This window comes from Rhodamnia argentea, chromosome 7, assembly GCF_020921035.1.
Source record: "Rhodamnia argentea isolate NSW1041297 chromosome 7, ASM2092103v1, whole genome shotgun sequence".
NCBI lineage: Eukaryota > Viridiplantae > Streptophyta > Magnoliopsida > Myrtales > Myrtaceae > Rhodamnia > Rhodamnia argentea.
The window spans coordinates 12,545,790-12,567,956 of NC_063156.1; the positions used below are offsets into that span (position 1 = coordinate 12,545,790).

Below are 22,167 nucleotides of genomic sequence, written 5' to 3' on the forward strand. Positions count from 1 at the left end.
GTTAGTCATAAATGAATTAAATGAGTCTATTTGGGTCGGATCATAATTGAGCCGACCCTCCATGGGATTAATTATTGAAAGATTGATGAGGGGTCAAGGAAGCAATGGGATGCCGCCCCTTTTTTATGCTGTGTATTCTGTGCATTGGCTCGTACAAAGGGTGCGCGCATCACAAGTCTCGTGTCTGCTCGCATAAGCAACAGCCCCCGTCGGCTCTCTCGAGGCAATTGCTCCCTCCATCACCCGCCGCCGGCCAATCCCGGGGCGGCACGTGTTGGAGGAGACACAGTCACCTCGTATCTGCCGGCGGTGTTGCTAGAAACCCTGCTGCTTCTCCTCCTCCTTAGCGGCACCGGAATGTCAACTCCTCACTCCACACTCTCATGCGCACGAGTGCATCCGCCATCTCCATGTGCCTCTTTCCTTATTTTTATCAGAACCCAACACAAAAAGAGGAAAAAGAGAAGATCATCTCACACTTCTTCGAACTGATCTCTCTCTCTCTCTCTCTCTCTCTCTCTCTCTCTCTCGGGTTTCAGAGGGAGAGGGCATGTTCTTTTGGTGGTTCTTCGTTTTTGAGAGAGAAGGTTTTTTTATGGTGGTTTGAGCCGATCTTGATGACTAGAGAGAGATGGAGGCAGCATGGAAGCCGAATGTTGAGATGTCACCCAACTGTCCACGCTGCGGATCTTCCAACACCAAGTTCTGCTACTACAACAACTACAGCCTCACTCAGCCCAGGTACTTCTGCAAAGGTTGCCGGAGGTACTGGACCAAGGGCGGCTCTCTCCGGAACGTCCCCATCGGTGGCGGCTGCCGGAAGAACAGGAGGGCCAAGTGCATACGAATATCCTCTGGCGCTTCTGCTTCGACGGCTTACCTTGCTGCCGCCGCCAGCAACCCTTTTGGGAGCAGGTTGTCGTGCGGTGCTTTGTTGGAGGACGGCAATAGTTCCTTGGCCGATCTGACTAGCTCGCCCAATGGCGGGTCGCATATCGATCTCGCGCTCGTCTACTCAAATTACTTGAATCAGAAGCCTGAACTGGCACATGAAGAGTTGGCCGGTGGCGAATCCGAACGCCCCGGCACCCAGCCTCTGGCAAACGTAAAGCAAGTTCATGACTTGGACGATTTCGAGTTGATGCCTGGAAATGAGCTTCTTGGATGCGAGTTCATTTCCGACCTTTTTGCTGAGACTCACTTGAGCAACGGAAATAACCAGATGTACCCTCATCCTCATCATCATCACGGAGGTGACCCCAACAATCTTAACGGGATCAGCGATCGGATTCAACCGTGCGACAGCGGCGATGCGGGCTACTTTAGCGAGTTGCCACCTTTGCCAAGTGAAGGGGGCGGCAAGTGGTTGAATGAACCTGACCATTTGATGGTGAATCATGGGTTTGGGTGCACAGAGCTCTTGCCAGTTCTTGGTCCACAGGCTAATCCAGACGTATTTATCACTAACTGGAGGGAACTTGATGTGTCTGTTCAGGATGCAACTTTCTCCAGGAAATGACACCGAATGTAGCCATACCTCCCTCTCCCTCTCCGTCCCTCCCTCTTCTACACTGTTACGCAATACTACAATTATGTATAGAAAGACATGACAAATAACCAGAGACCGGACACGAATTATGTATACTTTATCACCGGAATAATGTACGAAGATCGGTTTTCCTTCAGCATTTGTGATGAGGCTTTGGTGGAGTTATTCGAAGGCAGTAGCGACGCCAAGTCCCCGGTTTGACTCTTAACATCACCTTCTTTTAGGTTTTCTTGCACAAAACCAATCCTCGCTGGTGATCCTATGTCGAAGCACGGTGACACAACATATCAGGTATTGAACGTATCACAGGACTCGTTAGATCCCGCAACATATGAACGTCGCATCAATTTCGCAGTAATGTGCTTCGTATGAACAAATCGATAGTTCCTGAATGTGATCTGCTACTAGCCCGAGCATATTGTAGAACAATTTGTGGCTGCAAACTATGGACTTGTGGGGACAAAAAGTAATTTCTGAAGAGAGGCTTTATTCTCGATTCTGTGTGCTCCTTACAAGCAAATACAATGACTTACTTATAGGTTGTAGTCTGCCCATCTAATACTTAATTATAGACAATTCTATTAATAGCCATAAACCAAAATTAAAAACCATTATCACCTGTAAGAGTAACTGCTGACTCTTGACCTTTCATTTTCTTACAAAACAAAACTGCTGAAATAAACTAATAAAAGACGGACATTTAATGTTTATTCAACAAAACTCCCCCGTAAACTTAAATGCTTCTGCCATCCTTCATGCCGATCAATCTTTTGCAGTTGTCAAGAAGTATCGTCGGTAGCGGTTTCGTGAAGATATCCGTGACTTGGTCCCGACTTGCCACGTGCACTAATTCCACACTTCCTTCCTTCACTTGATCTCGGATGAAGTGAAAGCGAACGTCAATATGCTTGCTTCTCTCATGATTCACCGGGTTCTTGCTCAACTCAATTGCTGATTTGTTGTCAACTCGTATCACAGTCGCACCGAGTTGTTGTTGCTCCATCTTGCCCAACAAATTTCTGAGCCATATCGCATGACGTGCACACAAAGATGCTGCCACATATTCAGCTTCACATGTCGAGAGTGTCACGATCGGTTGCTTCTTTGAAAGCCAGGTAAACGCCGTATCACCCATAAAAAACACATATCCCGATGTGCTTTTCCGATCGTCCAAATCTCCGCACCAATCGCTGTCGGAGTACCCGACCAACTTGTAATCTGCCGCATTTGTATAGAATAACCCGAGTGACACTGTTCCTTGGATGTACCGTAGGATTCGCTTCAACGCCTTCCAATGTGAATAAACTGGCTCCTCCATGAACCGACTTACAATGCCGACACTTAATGCAAGGTCCGGCCTTGTGCATGTGAGATAGCGAAGGCTTCCCACTAAACTCCGGTATTTGCTTGCGTCGACTTGTTCTCCTCCATCAAACTTAGAAAGTTTTGTACCTGGTTCCATTGGTGTTGAAACCGGATTGCAAGACTCCATCTTGTACTTCTTCAAAATCTCCTTTGCATATGCCTCCTGGGATACAAAGATACCCGTCTTTCCTTGTCTTACCTCCGGACCAAGGAAAAACTTCATCAAGCCCAAATCTGTCATCTCGAATTCCCGTGTCATTGTGCTCTTGAACTTTTGTATCATTTCATTATTATTCCCCATAAAAATGAGGTCATCGACATAAAGAGCAACAAATAACATATTACCTCCACTCTTCTTCACATAAAGGGCATGTTCGTAGGGACATTGCTCGAACCCGTTCTCCTTGAAGTATGTATCGATACGAGTATTCCACGCCCGCGGTGCTTGCTTCAACCCGTAAAGTGCCTTCTTCAATTTCAACACCTTCTTTTCTTCTCCGATTTTCATGTACCCGGGTGGTTGTTCGATATAAACTTCTTCTTCAAGCACACCATTCGGGAATGCCGACTTGACATCCATTTGCAATATCGGCCATTTGAATTGAGCCGCTTGTGAAATGAGCAATCTGATTGTCTCCATTCTTGCAACGGGAGCAAACACCTCGTCATAGTCGATTCCCGCCTTTTGCTTGTATCCCTTTGCTACAATTCTCGCTTTATACCGTTCTATCTCCCCTTGCGCATTGATCTTTCTCTTGAACACCCACTTTACACCAATGGGCTGAATTCCTTTCGGCAATTCTGCTAACTCCCATGTGTTGTTGCGATCTATTGCTTTAATCTCCTCGTCCATGGCGGTTTGCCACTTCTCGTCTCGCACCGCCTGTTCAAAACTTATATTTTCGGAATCCACCAAAAGACATACAAGGTGTACCTCATTTGTCGAATCATACAAATCTTGTAAACTTCGCACTTTGGGTTGTCGCGGTTCATCTTCATCATCAATAGTTTCAGAATTTTCCGGTATGGTTGTTGGTATAGCAGTTGATGATTCTCCAACTTTGATGATACCCTCTGTTGCTTTATCCCAATCCCACTCATTTGCTTCATGAACTCGTACATCACGGCTCACTAGAATCTTCTTGCTTATCGGGTCGAATAGCCTGTATCCTTTTGTTTTCTCATCATACCCAATAAAAACGTACCTTTTGCTTTTGTCTTCGAGCTTTGTTCTTCGCTGATCCGGCACGTGTGCGTAGGCCAAACCGCCGAATACTTTGAGATGAGAGACTGTCGGTTTTTGTCCGCTCCATGCCTCTTGTGGTGTTTGATCATACAACTTCGCATTTGGACACCGATTTTGCACATAGACGGCGCATTGCACGGCTTCCGCCCAAAATTCCTTCGGCATTTTCTTGCTCTTGAGCATTGACCGAACCATATCGAGAATGGTCTGGTTCTTCCTCTCGGCCACACCGTTTTGCTGTGGAGAGTACGGTGCGGTTAGAAATCGCCTTATGCCTTGCTCCTCACAATACTCCATGAAAGCCGTCGAAGTGTACTCGCCACCTCTATCGGATCGTATGCATTTGATGTGTCTACCGGTTGCCTTTTCCACCAGCACTTTGAATTTTTTGAACACCTCGAACACCTCGGATTTTTCTTTCAAAAAATAAACCCAAGTTTTTCGTGAGAAATCATCAATAAAGGAAATGAAATACCTTTTGCCACTGAAAGATTCGGGGGTGATTGGTCCACATATGTCGGAATGAATCAACTCGAGAGGTTGCTTGGCCCGATATTCTGCCTTCTTTTGAAACGATGTTCTCACATGCTTTCCAAGCACACATTCTTCACAAAATTTTCCCTCGTATCCCATGTCCGGTAGTCCGTGCACCATGTTCTTCTTTGCCAACTTGTTTAGGCCTTCATGATGTAGGTGACCAAAACGGTGATGCCACAGTGACGCCTTGTCTTCTACGTTGACTTGCAAACATTTTTCTCGTACACTTCTCAAATTCAGTTTGTACATCCGATTTCTCCCCATTTCAACTTGAGCGACTGAACGCCCTTGCTTGTCTTTCAAGAGTAATATCCGGTCTTTCATAAAAACCGAATAACCTTTCTCCATGAGTTGCCCCATACTTAAAATGTTGCTCTTGAGGTTTGGTACGTAATACACATCTTGGATTGACCCAACTAAACCATCTTTTTGTAAATAATAAATCGTACCTTGGCCTTTTACCTCAATCTTCGAACCATCTCCAAACGATACATTTACAGCTTCAACCTTTCGCATCTCTTTAAAAAAATGCTCGTGCCCGCACATATGGTTGCTTGCACCCGTGTCGAGGTACCACACCGTGTCGTTGTCGGTGTTGACTTTGTTGTATCCCATTAAGAGAAAACCTTATGTCACCTCATCTTCCGTGGCTAGGTTGGTTGTCTCTTCCACCTTTTTCTCGACTCGACAATCTTTTGCAAAATGCCCCACCTTTCCACAATTGTAACACTTATCGGAGTGGCAATCCTTCGCATAGTGACCATATTTGCCACACTTGTAGCACTCGATGTTGGAATAATTTGACCGGCCGCCTCTTCCACGACCGCGTCCTCTTCCTCGCCAATTCTGTTGGTTTGATTGCCCCTTCTCCTCATAATACCCTTCTTGACCGCGGCCTCTTCCACCGCGACTATTTCCTCGACCACCACGGCCACGCCATTTACCTCGAAAGTTTTGAGAATAGAGTATCTTTTCGTCATTGATCGATGCTTTGGTTTGAAGTGCTTGCTCAAGTGTCTCCTCCTTCTTCTTCTTCTTACGATGTTCATGTGCCATAAGGGAACCGGCAAGCTCATCGACTGTGAACGTTGCTAGATCCTTCGACTCTTCTATGGCACATACGACATTCTCGAAACTGTCGGTTAACGACCTCAAAATCTTCTCCACGACCCGCGCATTGGACAACTTTTCTCCGTCTCGGTTGAGTTGATTCACCACGGTTTGAACACGCGTGATGTAATCGGACACACCTTCCGACTCCTTCATCTTCATGCCTTCCAACTCTCTGCGAAGAGTTTGAAGGCGAACTTGTTTAACTCGGTCAGCTCCTTTGTACGCAGTCGCCAAGATGTCCCACGCTTCTTTTGAAGTTTCCACACTAGCAATCTTCTCAAAGCCCGATTCATCAACAGCTCGGAAAAGCATGTACAATGCCGCCTTATCTTTTGATCGCGTCTCTTTCAACGCCTTATTTTGAGCCGCCGTATATCCTGCGGTGGTTGCTGGTTCTTCGAAACCTTCTTGAACCACCTCCCAACAATCCACGGAACCGAGAAGAGCTTTCATTTGGATGCTCCAATTCTCGTAGTTCACCTTTGTTAATCGGGGCAGCGGGACATTATTTGTTACACTCCCCACCGAACTCCCCATCGGCTACGATACCAAATTGTAGAACAATTTGTGGCTGCAAACTATGGACTTGTGGGGACAAAAAGTAATTTCTGAAGAGAGGCTTTATTCTCGATTCTGTGTGCTCCTTACAAGCAAATACAATGACTTACTTATAGGTTGTAGTCTGCCCATCTAATACTTAATTATAGACAATTCTATTAATAGCCATAAACCAAAATTAAAAACCATTATCACCTGTAAGAGTAACTGCTGACTCTTGACCTTTCATTTTCTTACAAAACAAAACTGCTGAAATAAACTAATAAAAGACGGACATTTAATGTTTATTCAACACATATCACATGCTTCCATTGATTAAGTGGAGCCTTATAACCGGTCTAATTTGCTGCTACGAACATAGATTTTGCTAAATATGGTACAGCGGTGGGGACACGCAGTTGATTATACAGACTACTACAGCTTCAACCAAGAGATCTCCAGTTTCTTTGACATGAGTCCTGGATCAATTTAAAGAAGTCAGTCAATGCATAATAAAAAGGGGGAAACACTCTCTAAACTTGACCGAGAATGTTCTTGTGATATCCAAAGATACCATGGCTCGCCTAACTCGATCCCGTTGTACATTATTCTTGAATTTGCTCTTTGATTGATCGAACCCTCAGAGTCACCGTCAGGTCGGTATCGGAGTTCGATCACAAATTCAGACCATACCCACACGCCGAAACATTGTGTAATCAAATTCCACAGCTCCAAAAAGTCTCTAGTTCGCTGAAGTAAGGCGACATCTGATCTATAATAGGTTAATGGTGGTTCTAGTCTCACATAACACATAATAAATGAGAACACAAGTTGCAGTTGGCAGGGCTTGGGAAAGTCCGGCGAACCATAAGCACCATCTAGCGAGGGTTTATTAGCAGACACCTATGTTAGACCTCCTCAAGGCTCAAGGTTTATCTCGGATGGGTCACAACATAAGTTACATGAATGAAATCCGGTAAGTTAGTATAAAAAATTCGTAAGTCTTCAAACAATAAAAAAATTCAGTAATTTCATAAAAGTATTGGTAAAATTACCATAAATCATCTGAAAAAAAAAGTCAATGATATTACTTTTACAGACGGTTTTCTTTATACTTATTGACATTTATCGGTCCGTTTTTTTGGGCACGTAGCAGTAAAATTATACTTTCTCAGTTGAATATGTTACCGTCTTTTTTCTAAATATTTGGCTGAAGACTTTTTCAAGTAATGCGAGCAGCTACCGCCTCATTCTCGAAGAGGAGGAAAGATGGGCACCTAATCAGGAGCCTCTGGAACTTCTGTAGAGCTCGCAATTTCTTAATTTTTCCACAATCTAAGTCCGCTAGTCGTCACCGGAGCGCTGTGATGAACACTTGCGCGCAATAACACGTTACGGTAGTGCCTTCGTTTCACGAAAGATTTGAAAGATATTATCCTAAAGATCACTGCTCACATTGTGCAGCAAAATTTTCGATGGCAAGAAGAGTGGGGTTGAAGTGACGGACAGCTTGATGAGGAGGACCTGCGATCCGCAACCATGAAGCTTGAGCTGCCATCAATTCATCACTCTGCACTATTTTGTGGTAGCTGAATGGATGTTGAAATGGCCCGAGAATGGCCACCGGCAAGCAAATCACCGTTTCGAAAGCAAGTTATGGTATTTAATCATAGAAGATTGAGATCTTTCTTGCATGCCCATCCTTTCACAACGGGCATCACATTGCTATGATTTCGATGGAGGCTATCATGTCTTATCGGCATCAAATGGAAAACCCTAAGGGCCAATAAGATAGGTTAAAAACTTGTTTTAAGAGAGAACTTATGTTTTGCTCGAGTTTTAACAAATTACAATCTGATCGATTCGCCAAGCTACATGTAAAGAACTTTGTACAACTAGGGGCCTCTGTTGGTAAAAAGTGTTGATAATTCAAGAACTGGGTTTTAAGTTTTCAGTCTTAAGTTCTGAAAATAGAAACAGAAAGTTGTCTGATAATAACTGAAAATTATTAGTTTCTTACCGAATATGGAACAAAGATCATTTAGTTATAAGTTTTGACAACATGCCGCAGTTCTAAATTTCTAATTACCACGAATCACTTTTTCCATCGAACGAATTAAGTGCACATCCCTTACTTACCAAATTATGTGAACTTCTAAGTAATTGAATCTTTTAAGTCGACACAAACTACGGTTTATCAAACAAATTTAGTCTGATTAAGCAAAGGATCTTAATTTTGGAGCACATAATTGGGATTCTCAAATACCCCCCTAAAACCACTTCGGGAGAGATCTTCCAAGCAAGTTGCTGCAATATTGCAAAACAGAGTAAGTCGCCGATTTAATTAGCTTTCCTCAAATGGAAGCAAATCTATCCAAAATCATCGGTCATGTACATATCTGTATAAGAATATCCAAATTACACTAGTGTTCTTATTCTGTCCATCAGTTGGGAAGGTAAAACTTTCACCGATGGTGGGACAGTAACCATTTCAGAAATCAATATACAAATGCTTAGTCGAAAAAAGCAAGAAAACTGCAAGCTCCCTCTCCATTTCAAGATGGGTATGAAGAGAGCAAATTGGAGGGTAAGCAAGGAGAGTGCTTCCAAACCCTGGCATGCAATTTCAGTATCTCAATCGCCTTTTCTTTGATCTTCCTCCCGCAGTCCACCTGCAGAACCAAACACAGCTTCATTGCGATGCCCAACTGCAACATCTCTTGCGCCACGCTCGTAGTTGCCGAGAACTTGGAGACATAGAGCAGAATTCGGACTGCCCTCTCGCTAGCCACCTGCGAAACCCTAAGTATCTTCTTCGACACAATCGAGAGGCCCGCCCCGTGGCTTAGCAACTCCGACCTCCCCTCGGCACATTGACACAGCATCTCCAACAACATCAATATTAACTCGCATGTCCTGCGGTCAGAGCAATCAAGAAGCAGCTCGATCAATACCGAGACTGCCCCGGACTCGACGGCTTTGATCCTGTTTCGGCCCCAAGGGCATAGGTTTATCAGTAGCTTCAGCGTGTCCTTGGTGGCCTGCTGAGAGATATGGTCGTGCAGGACTTGGACCGCCTCAGCAAAGAACTCCTGCCTCAGCGTGATGATCTGCATCGGTTCAGCGACCTCGAACATCGACTTGAGCAGCAGCACAGCGTACGCCCTCGAGTCGTAGGGCCCACGCTGCATGATGCGCGTGAGCGACTCAGTGAACTCACTGTCCTTGGCCACAAGGCTCTTAAGGCCCTGCTCGGAGAGCTGCAGATTGTAGAGGATGCACAGAGCGTCGTCGCTCGGTGCTTTGATGTTGAGAAGTGACCCGTCTTCCGACGCCAATGACTGATCTTGCGAGTTGGTGTTTATCACCGAGGCCAGGAACTCGACAGCACCGGCAGCTTCCATGCAACGCTTGGCTGAAGTATTACGAGAAGCGATAGATCTCAGCCGCCTAAGGCACTTCTGCTGGAGCTGAGGCTTCTCGGCATCGCGCAGGATCTCGGTGATCTGGGCTTTGCTGATGGGAGCCCTGGGAGTCGGGATTCGCTCGATGCCTTTAGATGAGTTGAGGGTGCACCAAGATTGGATCAGTCGGCGGAGGGTGTGGTTGGGGGTCAGGTCCTCATCAGAGATCGGCTGCTTGGTGACGGGGCACAAGCTGTTTTTGGACGTGGACAGCCATGTCTCGATGCTCTCTCGGTCGTAGGTTATCCCTGTTGACAAGGTGACCGGATCTCTCATGATCTCCAGCGAGATAGGGCAGAGGAAGAATCGAGGCACTTCCACTTCATTGTTGTCCATTGGTGCAAGGTGACCGGATCTATGAGCTGACGATGGAACCTCGATGCCGACTCGAAGTGCGATCGAATTCTGAGTGCGATGATTGAGGAGCTCTTGTGATGAGGAGAGGAGATAAAAATGATAGCTGAAAAGATTGTGAATTTGTTTGGAGCGGCTTGGTGTCATATATATGAAGATGGAAGGAAGGTCAGGCAATTCAAAACAAGGAAAGTCAAAACAAAACACGGGAAATAAACGTTGAGAGAGAGAGAGAGAGAGAGAGAGGACTTTTCAACGGCATGGTATTGAAAGGCTCAAGAATGGCTAACTCTTAAATTTACCTGGTCATGAATGAATTATAAGAGAGGCAAAGTGCAACAAAAGGGCGACGAGGGAGGAGGGAGGGAGGAAGGCACGTGCATGCTACCTCCTCCCTTTGACTTTCTCTCTCAGCGGCTATTGCGTGGCCGTGCGTCTCGTGTCCTTCGTCTTTTGCCATTACATAATTTTCTGAGGTATTGCCGACAAAATCAAGTGGACACACCGTCGGACGTGTCCCTTTCGGCTTTAACTACTGTTGCGGCCGGCGGCGCCTGGATCCTTCCTTCAGATAATAATAATAGTTGGCTTTAGCAGGGTGTTGCTTCTTCAACCCTTCTGAGTTTTGACCCAACAAAAATCGAAAATGTCAACCCTGATCTGTTGAACACGGTTGGAATATTCCGACTCCATCAACATTTGATGTGGCGTAACTAAGTCACGACCGGCTAGGGTTATCGCCATTACGGAAATACAGCCTCTTGATTGATGAAGTTTCAACCCTAGCAAGATACGTTCCTTACACAATTCGATGCTCGAGACACGCCGATTTCAAACATTTCGTAGATGTATACTTATTTTCTTTCTCTTCCGTAGTACAATGAATTGCATTTCGATTGTCAATGTCAAGTCGCCTTTTGCAGCCTCTTGCAAAAATGTACATGGGCGGTGATATAGAAAAAAGTTATGAATTGTATTAAGGCACATGACAAAAGCCTAATCTAGGAAAGTGCATACTAGGAAACAATCCCAAAGAATAGTTCTAGAAAAAATTATACCTAATCAAGGAAAGTACATAGTAAGAAACAATCCTAGAGAAGAGTTCTAGAATATATATAGAATCCATAAAATACTCTAACCTATATTTTAACGCCCCTCAAACTCAAGATGGATCAAACAGCGAGAGTTTGGAAAGGAGATACTCAAAAAGCGGCACCGCAAGAGCCTTAAAAAAACCATCGGCTAACCGGTCCATAGTCCCAACAAAATGAAGATAGATGGTGCGAGCCTGTAGATGATGACGAGTCGGATGGCAGCCGATCTCAATAAGCTTGGTGCGGTCATGAAAAAAAGGATTAAACCCCAATATGGATGGCACTCTTGTTGTCACAATACTAGAGCGAGATACTAGAGCAAAACACCCATGTTAGCAAGCAAACAACGAAGCCGGACATTCTCAACAGTAGTGTCAGCCATAGCATCATACCAAGACTCAGTAAATGAGCGCGAGACAATTTGTTATGCGCTAAGAAATAAGAGAATTGCCAAGGAAAATGCCGAATCCTGTGATGGACTGACGATTAGTTACATAAGAAGCCCATCAACATTAGAATAAGCATTCAACTTGAGAGGAGAAGAGGATGGTAAAGATAAAGACCGTGTCAAAGTACCTCGATGGTAGCGTAGAATTCGTAAACAACAACATAATGGGTAGACCGAGGGGCAGCAACAAACCGACTAATAACATGAACTACATAGGCAATGTTAGGCCGCGAAATAGTGAGATACACAAGACTACCAACCAGGGTTCGATAACGAGTCACATCGGAAAAAGGTTTCCCGTCATCAAGGCGAAGCTTTTGATTTAACTCAATAAGAATGACTACGGTGCGAGAATCAGAAAGAGCAGACCTGGAGAGAATATCAACGGTATACTTCTACTAATAAAGAAGAATACCATGAGAATTACGAGCAATCTCAAGCTCGAGAAAATAACACAATGGACCAAGATCCTTCCTGGAAAAATGTCGTTGACGATGCCTCTTGGTATGCACAATATAATTAGATCATCTTTGGTCATGGCCATGCCATCCACATAAAGAAGAAAAATAGTACAGCCAGAAGACGAAATATGAACAAACATAGCATGATTAACCTCACTCTTAACAAATCCTACACAACGTGTAGCAACGATAAATTTCTCAAACCAAATACGTGGTGGTTGTTTGAGGCCTTAAAAAGCCCGTTGAAGACGAAACCCGACTAGGGGCGTGAGTGAGACCAGGTGGTGGCTGCATAAAGATTTCCTCCCGATGATCTCCGTGAAGAGAAGCATTCTTTACATGGAGCTAATAGAGAGGCCAATTGTGGTAAAAGCAACGATTAGCAGAGTACAAACAGAAGTTATACTACTGGAGCAAAAGTCTCCCCATGTTAATGCCATATTCATGTAAGAAACCCCACACAACCATGCGCGCCTTATAGAGCTAAATACTCCCATCAGAACAAGTCTTCACCTTGTAGATCTAGCGATAGGACACCAAGGATCGACCTCGTATTTGGTTTGAGAAATTTACAAGCACTAGGATTCTATAAAGCGGAAAGTTCCTCAGCCATGACCTGATGCCACTCAACATGCTGTCTTGTTTCATGGTAACTAGCCCCGCGCATTATGAACACCAGCCAAAAAAGAACCAAAATCGGTAGAATAAGAAGCAGCAGTAACATATCGAGTAGGGGGACGACGATCTCGAGGAGAAGTACGACGCACCTTTAGGGGCGCAGGATCATCGATGGTAGGGAGAATAAGAGGGACAATAGCGGGACGAAGCTCGGATGGATAAGCGGGGGCAAAGATATCTAGAAGAGGAGAAGTAAAGGCAAGAGGTGGGTCGGGACAAGGATCAGCCGGGAAGTACATGCGAGAAATATGAGTAGATATTGAAGACATAGCAATGATATAGAAGTAAGGAACATGCTCATGAAAAATGACATTATGAGAAATACGAATGTGCTGAGCAATCAGGTCGTAACAACGATAGCTCGGTCTTGTAGTCCAAGAATGCACACTATATGGATCTAGAAATCAACTTCGTATGTTCGGTGGGAGGGAGAATCACGAAACACGTGCACTAAAAACTCAAAGATGTGTATAAGTAGGAGAATGTGAATAAATTTGCTAAAAGGATATAGCTTGATGAAGAACAGGTGAGGGATGGCGGTTAGGAAGATGAACGGCAATGAGAAAAGCCTTAACCTAGAACTCAATGGGAACAGAAGCAGAAAGTAAAAGAGTATGAGTGGTTTCAAGAATATATCGATGCTTACATTCAGCAATCCCATTTTGCTCTGGGACACGCGGACAGGATAGGTACGACAATGTCCCATCATTGGCTAAGAGAGAACAAAAAGAACCCGAGAGATATTCCCCCAAAGTCAAAGCAGCAGACCTTAATTTTCTTTTGAAATTATGTAGATATCATGATAGTGAAAGTTCGAAAAATGATAAGAAAATCACTACCTTTAATGCATAAGATATACCCAAATATAGCGAGATTAATTGTCAATAAACAAGACATAATATTTGAAACCACTTTTGGATGGAATAACACATCATAATGAACAAGATAAAAAATAATGCTAGAGCTAGAAATACTCGTAGTAAAAGGAAAGTAGACTTCTTCGCTAAAGGATAGATAGAAGATAGAGGTAGAGCACTAGAGGAGATTGGGCTAAGAACTCCTTATTGACAAAGGATAGAGAGGCGATAAATGTAAGCGTGCCTGAGACGCTGATGCCATCGCATAGGGTCCATGGTAGTCAGCAGAGGATGAGAAGATGAAGTGGTGGCGATGGAAGGTGGAGAGATCAATAGTGTACAGCTCGCCATGCCCGCTGGCCTTGCCCATCATCTTGCTACTCGAACGATCCTGCACAAGGCCAGAGTGGCCAGTAAAACTCACAATACAACTGACATTAGTAAGCTGGACAACATACAATAAATTGTGCGCTAGAGAGGGGACATGCAACACACTAAGAACACAAAAATCACGAGGACGGACAAGAGTCACCTCCTGGGCAGCCATAAGAAGCGAACTATCAATTGTAAAGAATCGTGCTGGAGACTTGAGCTTACAAAGCTCATTAAGACAGGCAACAGAAGTTAGACATGCGTCTAACAGCTCTTGAGTTAAGAACTCAGGCAATAGAATAGCCATATGACGAGGAAGTAGTAGTCGCAGAAGAATCAGTAGGAGTGATAGGAACTGAAGGGCTAGAACTAGACAATTGAGAGCCAAACTGAAACTAATTCAAGCGAGCTAACTAAGCCTCAAGAGTAGCAAATCGCTCATCCATAGAAAGAGATGTGAAAGAAACATGCTGAGTCGAAGTAGGAGTAGGTGGAGTCCGGAAAGAGTGCTGGGCATTGTGTTGCTTCTTATAATAGTGGGGCTCTATATGACCATGGTGATGACAGTAATAATATTGAGCAGACTGATGGGAAACCTGAGTTGGAGTGGAAGCGATGGTGTAGGTTGAGGAGCAACACATGGAGGAGTAGCGAGAATGGTAGTGGGATCAGACACCATAGAAACTGAGAGAAAACCCAACCGAGTTGGGTTTTCTCTCATTGAACCTCTTTGACAGCATCAAGGAGAGAGGGTGGAGGATTTCGAGAAAGAATTGACTACGAACGCCCTAAAAAACAGGTTGGATCTTCATAAAAAAATCATAGTCGCAGGCGATCTTGTGTCTATAGCCGAGAAGATTGACATGTGGCACAGCTAGAACATGTGGAACATAAAGTGAGAGACAGAATGTCAATCTGGCTCCAAAGCGACTTCAAATATATAAAACTCACGGATAGATTGAGCACCCCGAGTAGCAATAGCCATGTTTTGTTGTAACGGATAGATATGGACAAAGCCAGCATGAGTAAACAAGTCAGCGAGTTGATCCCAGAGATTCCTCGCACCCATGATGTGAGCAAACTATGGATGAAGGGTATGATCAAGAGAGCCAAGTATGATGGCCCAGGCCCTCCAATCAGCAATAGTCTAGGTCTGAATGTCACAATTGCGTTGAGCAATCTCCTCATTCGTGAGTTTGGATTGTTCAGTGTCCGTGAGTTGGGCAAGTTAGACGCGAACACCCTCAACATGCTCAAACAGATCTCGATAAACAAGTGTAGCCATAACCAATGTCTGCCAAAGAGCTTAATTAGAGCCATCAAGTTGACATCAATTCGGTCACCTGAATCACCCATATAAAATCCAATAACACAGAAAACGACCAAAACTTGAGTAGCAATGATAACGGCACGTGAGAGCGCATGCGTCGAGATTTCGCCGAATGGTGAGCTTGACTGTTGGTGGTGCGACAACACTTAAGGGCATAGTGTCACAGCAGAGAAACAAAATCCTAGAGCAAGTGCTTTGATACCATGATAGAGATGAAAGATCTAGAGAAAAAAGTTATAAATTGCATTAAGGCACAAGACCAGAATAAATAGGTACAATGAAATATAATCTAGGAAAGTACATATTAGGAAATAATCCTAGAGAATAATTTCAGAACATATTATGACTAATCAAGGAAAGTGCATACTAGGAAATAATCGTAGAGAACAATTCTAATCCATAAAATATTCAAATCTATATTCTAACCTATATTCTAACACGCGGATCTCTAACGATGAATTGAGCTGCAGCTTTTTCAACGAGCCTTCGATGTTCCAGATTGTATCATCTCCATGACAATCATGTGATCTCCTTGCTCTCATTATAAAGTGATTTCTATGGCTACTTCTAAAATTATCAGGTAAATACCTAACTAGAGATTAATTGGTGACTTGAGGAGGTGAGAGAGCTGAACTGATTCGCCGTTCCTCGTGTGAACAGAAAAGTTGGGAGCAGCATTAATTAACTAGGGAAGACTCTCGATTAGAAACTTATATCTGTTCCGCACTTCTACTGCATAATAGGGATTAACAATTTAAAAAGAAACAAACAACAAAGAAAGCTGGAGACAACTCCTTTATCCTTTTAAATCTTAACCATACTCTGTTTTCCACGTACAAATGACCAATAAGTTATTGAAAGCTTGTAAAAATCCAAACCGTTCCCCATAGATCATGCCCTACAAAGTAGTATTATAAGTAACTACACGAGATGTAACCATTTGTGGGTACCTGTTGACTTATGATCACTTGACAGTGTCTCTCCACAATCGATTTAGGGCTAAAAGTACCATAAACTTTCAAACTTAAAGTACTGATGTTCTTGCTGGTGTTGGCCCATACCGGCCAGCGATACTCCCCATATTCGATGTATTATCCCGTCAATTCATGCTCATCCGTCATCCTAGATGCCTGGTAAGAGATGTATCTTGTCTGAACCCTCTTGCCACAATGGTCACCCCCGCCTTCATCAGATCAGGCACGAGCCTAGTCTATCCAAGAACCACACATGCATGTACTGGAGTGATCCTGTTTTGATACCATTTGTAACCACCTAGTCCGATGCCCCCCCTCCTCTCAAGGACTACTCAGAGTAACACCATTTGATGTAGGTTTTAACTTATGAATCACTTAACATGCTCTTTTCCAATCACTGTAGGACTTGGGATATCATAAATTGATTTTAAATCATTCAAAAATTAAAGTATATTCTATTAATACGAATATATCATGGTATAGAGAAAAGATCAAACCCTATATGTATGTTGGGTTTGAATAGAATATGTGGTTCCTACTTCCTACCAAAACACCTAGCTATTAGCTAATTCGATTTTACAATCTTTTCCGGTCACTCGTTACATTTGACCCATATTCCATTGGAGATAGTCCATCTATTAAGTTCATTACTATAAATTACTTGGTTAACTGTTCACCCAACACCTCATTTCCATGGTTGGCTATCCTAGGTCAACTGTTTTTTTTAATTTTTTATGTGGCCATTATTTGGTCAACCCGTAAGGTTCCCGATGCAAACTTGAAATTCTAGCAAGCACAAGGAATAGCGACCCGTTCGTTTCCTTGATTGGCGAAGCTATGAGGTCATGTAATTAATTGACAATGACAATACACCTTTTGCACATGGCAACGTCGGTGTTGCCCTTGTACTTGTGAGGACCAAACAATCCCACATTTGACCAAAAAAAGGAGAGAGGGTTGACCAAATTTAGGTTGCGTTGTTAATTACAGGTTACGTGCCGAAATAGGAAGCACTCGTCAAAGATCGCATTAAGAAATGCACCTCCCACACTTTCCTGATACGACTTGAACGAGGATGACAATGCCGTTCTCTCCAATTTCAATAGGCAATTTTGACTTGTGGGGAGCAACTTATTCGGAGCAAACTTAGGTCATTAAAATACCCCTACTCTCGTATGTAGTTCTTGTATGTATCAATTCCCCCAAGTTATTCAACATAAATTTACTTAGAGATCTTGGAACGAATCGAAATCTATGTACCGATTCGGTCCTACCTCTCAGATTTGGAATAAGTTTGGCAACGGATTACGATCTTCTCTACTTAGCGAATGGAGAGGTCGTTTTGAAATTGTCCGCCCTACACCCACCCTTTTAGTATATGCTTCAATATGATATCACACGAGAGTAGATTGATACAATATATACCTACAGTAAAATACCCGCCCATCCTTATGAGCATGCTATTTTTTTGCCAGAGCAATTTATTCACAAATATATAAAAAGAGTGTGCCATGTTCTCATTTCACTTGTTCTACTATTTTTTTTTTTGGTAAAAATTGTTCTTGTTCTACTATTTTTTTTTTGGTAAGTAAAAATTGTTCTTGTTCTACTATTTTTTTTTTATGACCGAGGTTCCGCGTGGTCGGCGAGCTTCGCTCAACATAGCGGTGGAGCACGACTAGTCCTCGGGAGGGGCTAGCGCAGGAGCCCGCCACCACGACCCCCCACTTAAGACACCGATGCCGAGGAGTTTTGAACTCGGGACCTCTCGTGAAAGGAAATGAACTCAAACCAACTCGGCCACCGATTAGTGGGTTGTTCTACTATTTTCATCCCTACTTCAATCTAAAATTCCTATAACATGTATAGTTTTACTTATGTACGATGAAATTACTTTAAACGAATAAAAACAACATTATATTCTCTCTGTAGCAGCATAACTCAATTGCTAGATACAGATACCCTATAGTATCACTTATGAACATCCAATCTTGCGGAATTTTATGGCTGAATCTAATTATTGAATATCTTATTTGACATCCCACCACCAAAAAAGGAGGGGAGAGAGAGAGAGACTGAAGAAGCAAAAGGATTCAAATTTTCGAACCGATCCCCCAACGGACAAACGCTGCTGGGGTTGGTGTCGGCCATGAATACTCTCTCGTGCTGAATCCATTTGGACGTGGGCATCCCCTTTTGACTAGGGTTTTAGAACAGCCTATCCCACTCAGCTTTTCTTGGCAGGGATATACTGCTATCGTGAAAAATAAATGATTTAAAAATTTTCGAAAACTACAAAGGGTATCTTGTATATTTAACTTATAAATAGATGTGCAAGCATATGGTGTTGACAACTAAATTTTTTTTTTTGGTAAGGTAAGTGTGTATTGAGCTTTTCAAAAGGCTAGGTACAAGTAGGAAAAACTGGACACAAAAAACCATGAACCATGGGTGGCACCATGAGTGCCGGAGATGGTTCAACGGTGAACCGGTTGCAAAATACATAGGAGCAACCAGGGCGCATCAGCCCATGGCAACAACAACCAAAAGAGTGAAAAGTGGCTAAACATGTAGCCCTACCAAAGGGAAGATAGTACAAAGCAATGAAAACATGTAGCCCCACTAAATTTTGATTTTTCCTTAAGTTATTTCTTTTCCATAAAAATGAGAATTAATTTAGTTCTCACCAAAAATTAAATAGACGGTGAAGGAATTGAGCTTAAATTGATAGGCTCGGACCTAGGCAAATTTTCGGCAATTATGGGGGAGCATGTGCCGAAAATCCACAAGGCCATTGGGGTTTACTTTTGAGTTGAAATCAGCCTATTCGAGCTCATTTAAATTATAAAGGCTTTTAATTAACTGCCTATTATTCGAAAAAAGCCTTAATTGAGCCCAAAAATGTGCGGTGAGCTCATAATTTAATTGAAAATTTTGGCTATGGCTTGGATATAGGGAGTGCCGACTTCTATGATGGGGTTTGGACCTATTTTTAAATTTAATTCAGCCCATTTTTGTTCTTTTAAATATTTGAGACCTTTAATTAATTATTCATTTAATAAATTAAAGCCCGAATTAGGCATGGAATTACACGATTAAGCCCACATGAGCTGAAAATTTCGGCCAACATGATGATACCCCTCCTATTGGCAAAAAATTTGAAGTATTTTAGGGGATTTGAACTCTTCAAAGTTTGAATTAAATCAAAATCTATTTAAATTAGAAGTCCCAACTTAGCTAGGAATTAGAGCTTTAATATATTCGGAATCTTGAAATACTACGGCCATATCTAATCCTACTCTAGCAAGGTTTCCTAATCAAGAGCAAAAGACGAGGAAGAGAGAGAGAGAAGTCTCGGCCAAGGAGTAACCCGACCGAGACCCCCTCCTCGAGACTCCTCCGTGTGTGACACACCTCCGTCCAGCCGTCGTGGACCTCACCAATCTGGCATCCCCAGTTCAGCCATGCAGCCCGTCCGTGCGTTGTCACAGCCTCGGTGTCGCCTCAAGCTCAGCCGCCGATCAGCCCCAACGCCGGCTCGCCCATTCCGCCTCACCGAGCTACTGATTAGCCCCAGTTCTTTGGCTGGTCAGTCCGTTTTTTTCATCCATCACTCAAAATCTAACTCGTTTGCTATTTGGTGCTAGAATCCCTTGTGATTGGGAGCTCGATTCGGGTGCAAATATGCTCAAAAGGAGGCGACTTTGGCTGATTTTCAGCAGTCGTACAGGTGTAGAATTTTGCTTGGAAAAAGGTATCATTTTCCAACGTTCGATTGCAAATTCATGCTCATTCGATTGGTAACTTACATCTATGTTCTTATATCTTGATGAATATATGGTTTGCAATTAAAATTGGAAAAGTTCAAGCCTTTTTTGATGAAAAAGTAGTGAACCTTTAATTGATTATCAAAGACGAACCTTTTAAGATATTGCTTAATTGTATTGTCTTCAATCAACCATGCACATCGCCAGTCGCTTTGCACCGTGCTTTGACCTAGAGTTGCTTGATACATTGTACGATTTAGCATATCGAGAAATGTTCGTCTCCTTGATCGAAAACCGAGTTCGTAACTTCTTTTACTAAAATCGAAAATTGAGCTATTTTGCACAAAAATTCTAATTTTTTCTAAGAAATTCGATTTGATTGATGAACATGAATGATATTCTTGAAAATTGATTGAATTTGATTGGAAAAAATCTTTTTTCAAAACCAAAAGTTGTTCAGCATTTTTCTAAGATCAAATTGGTCAGACTGAAAAGGATATGAATTTTTTTGGCCAATTGGATATGGATTTTCGACACACACACACACTCTCTCTCTCTCTCTTTTGGTCAAATTCAGCACTCCCTCTTAGATAGCCGAATTTGTGCGTGTATTGTGGATAATCTTGCCTTGGTATTATCTCTGTTTGGTTGAATTGCATTATCCATGTGAATATTTGGCTTTATATTATATTATGGAAAAGACTGCATTGGATGGATGATATCTTTCTAAACTCGGGAATTATTTGAAAATACTTTGAAAAACTACAAGGGATAATTTCCTAAATTTGAAAAGATTGAATTTTGGCGGATGGGAAAGTGGACCCCACATAAATTTCGTGCCACCCCATATAATTTTCGAAATTTGTGAACATTGGTCATTGATTTTTACTTCTTGTCTGGTAATTGCATTTCATATCTTGTCATATTTGTTTATTTTGTGGTGATTGTCTTGCTTTGTTATAAAGTTTGCACAATTATAAATGCATATGCTCATCATATATGCTTCCCTATGTGCCCGACTTTTCGAAATGTGCAAAAAGGTAATATCTAACTTTAATCTTAAAGTACGATTGTGCGTGCATGAAAATTACATAGCCTATCCTCAATCTCGATGGAATGGGTTGGTAATTTTATATAGAATTTCGTATTCTGTCATTCCTAGAATGGGATGATGATATTCTATACTATATCCATTTACTGACTCGAATCTAAGAGTATGCTTGACTTGAATATAAGATTATGTTGCGGATAAAAGTTAGAATTTTACGAAAAATTTAAGGTATATTATGGGCATATTTATTCATTTTTGTTCATTCTCTCTTTATTTTAATTTAACCCGAAAAATACAAAAAAAAATCATTGTTTTTCGTATATCATATGGTCATTTGAATTGCATTTTTCTAAAAATAAATCATTTGATTAAAATCATCAGTCAAAACAGGTTTTCATGAACATTGGTACCGAAAGGGTATTAATTTTTTCTAATTAATTTAACCAAGTCTCCGAAATCATTTTCTCTGATTCGTAGAAATAAAATATTTCTCTCGATATCTTATTTAGTTGTCTAATCGGCCTACCAACGGCTCTAAATGAATAACTTTTGCATAACATGAACCAAAATTGCGATTCGATAAGACTTTGGGGAGTTAGAATTAGGGTAGTTAATTTAATTAACCCGATAATCCGTTAGCCTAGAATTCTCGAATTTTAGGTCATGACACACGGTGTATGTAAGAATATTATACGTAGTTGTGGTTCTACATTTACTAGGACAGGTGATTCATTCTCTATCTCTAACCTATCATTTGTAAAAAAAACAAGATAGATACAATATTATCGATTTGCAGTTTAGTAGTAAGTCATTGCTAGACTTTACAGACTTCAGTCTTTTCCTATTATAGATATATACTCTCGCCGATTTTGGCGAAATCGATACTTTTCAAATTTTGGGGCGGTTCTGGAGATACACAAGATAGGTTCATCTAGAGCCAGTGTCGACACAATAGGTTCCACAACGTGGA

The 22,167-nt window shown here is 42.3% G+C and overlaps 2 protein-coding genes across 2 annotated transcripts; one reads left to right on the forward strand and one right to left on the reverse strand.

The window, feature by feature from the left end:
- Window positions 1-631: 631 nt before the first annotated feature.
- On the forward strand, window positions 632-1,519 carry LOC115741866 (dof zinc finger protein DOF3.5-like). Its single transcript, XM_030675882.1, has one exon. It carries the CDS (start codon window positions 632-634, stop codon window positions 1,517-1,519), a length of 888 nt encoding a protein of 295 aa, XP_030531742.1.
- A 7,213-nt stretch (window positions 1,520-8,732) lies between these two features.
- On the reverse strand, window positions 8,733-10,273 carry LOC115741897 (E3 ubiquitin-protein ligase PUB23-like). Its single transcript, XM_030675912.2, has one exon. The coding sequence runs from the start codon at window positions 10,145-10,147 to the stop codon at window positions 8,903-8,905; it is 1,245 nt and encodes a 414-aa protein (XP_030531772.1). The 5' UTR covers window positions 10,148-10,273; the 3' UTR covers window positions 8,733-8,902.
- Window positions 10,274-22,167: the final 11,894 nt, after the last annotated feature.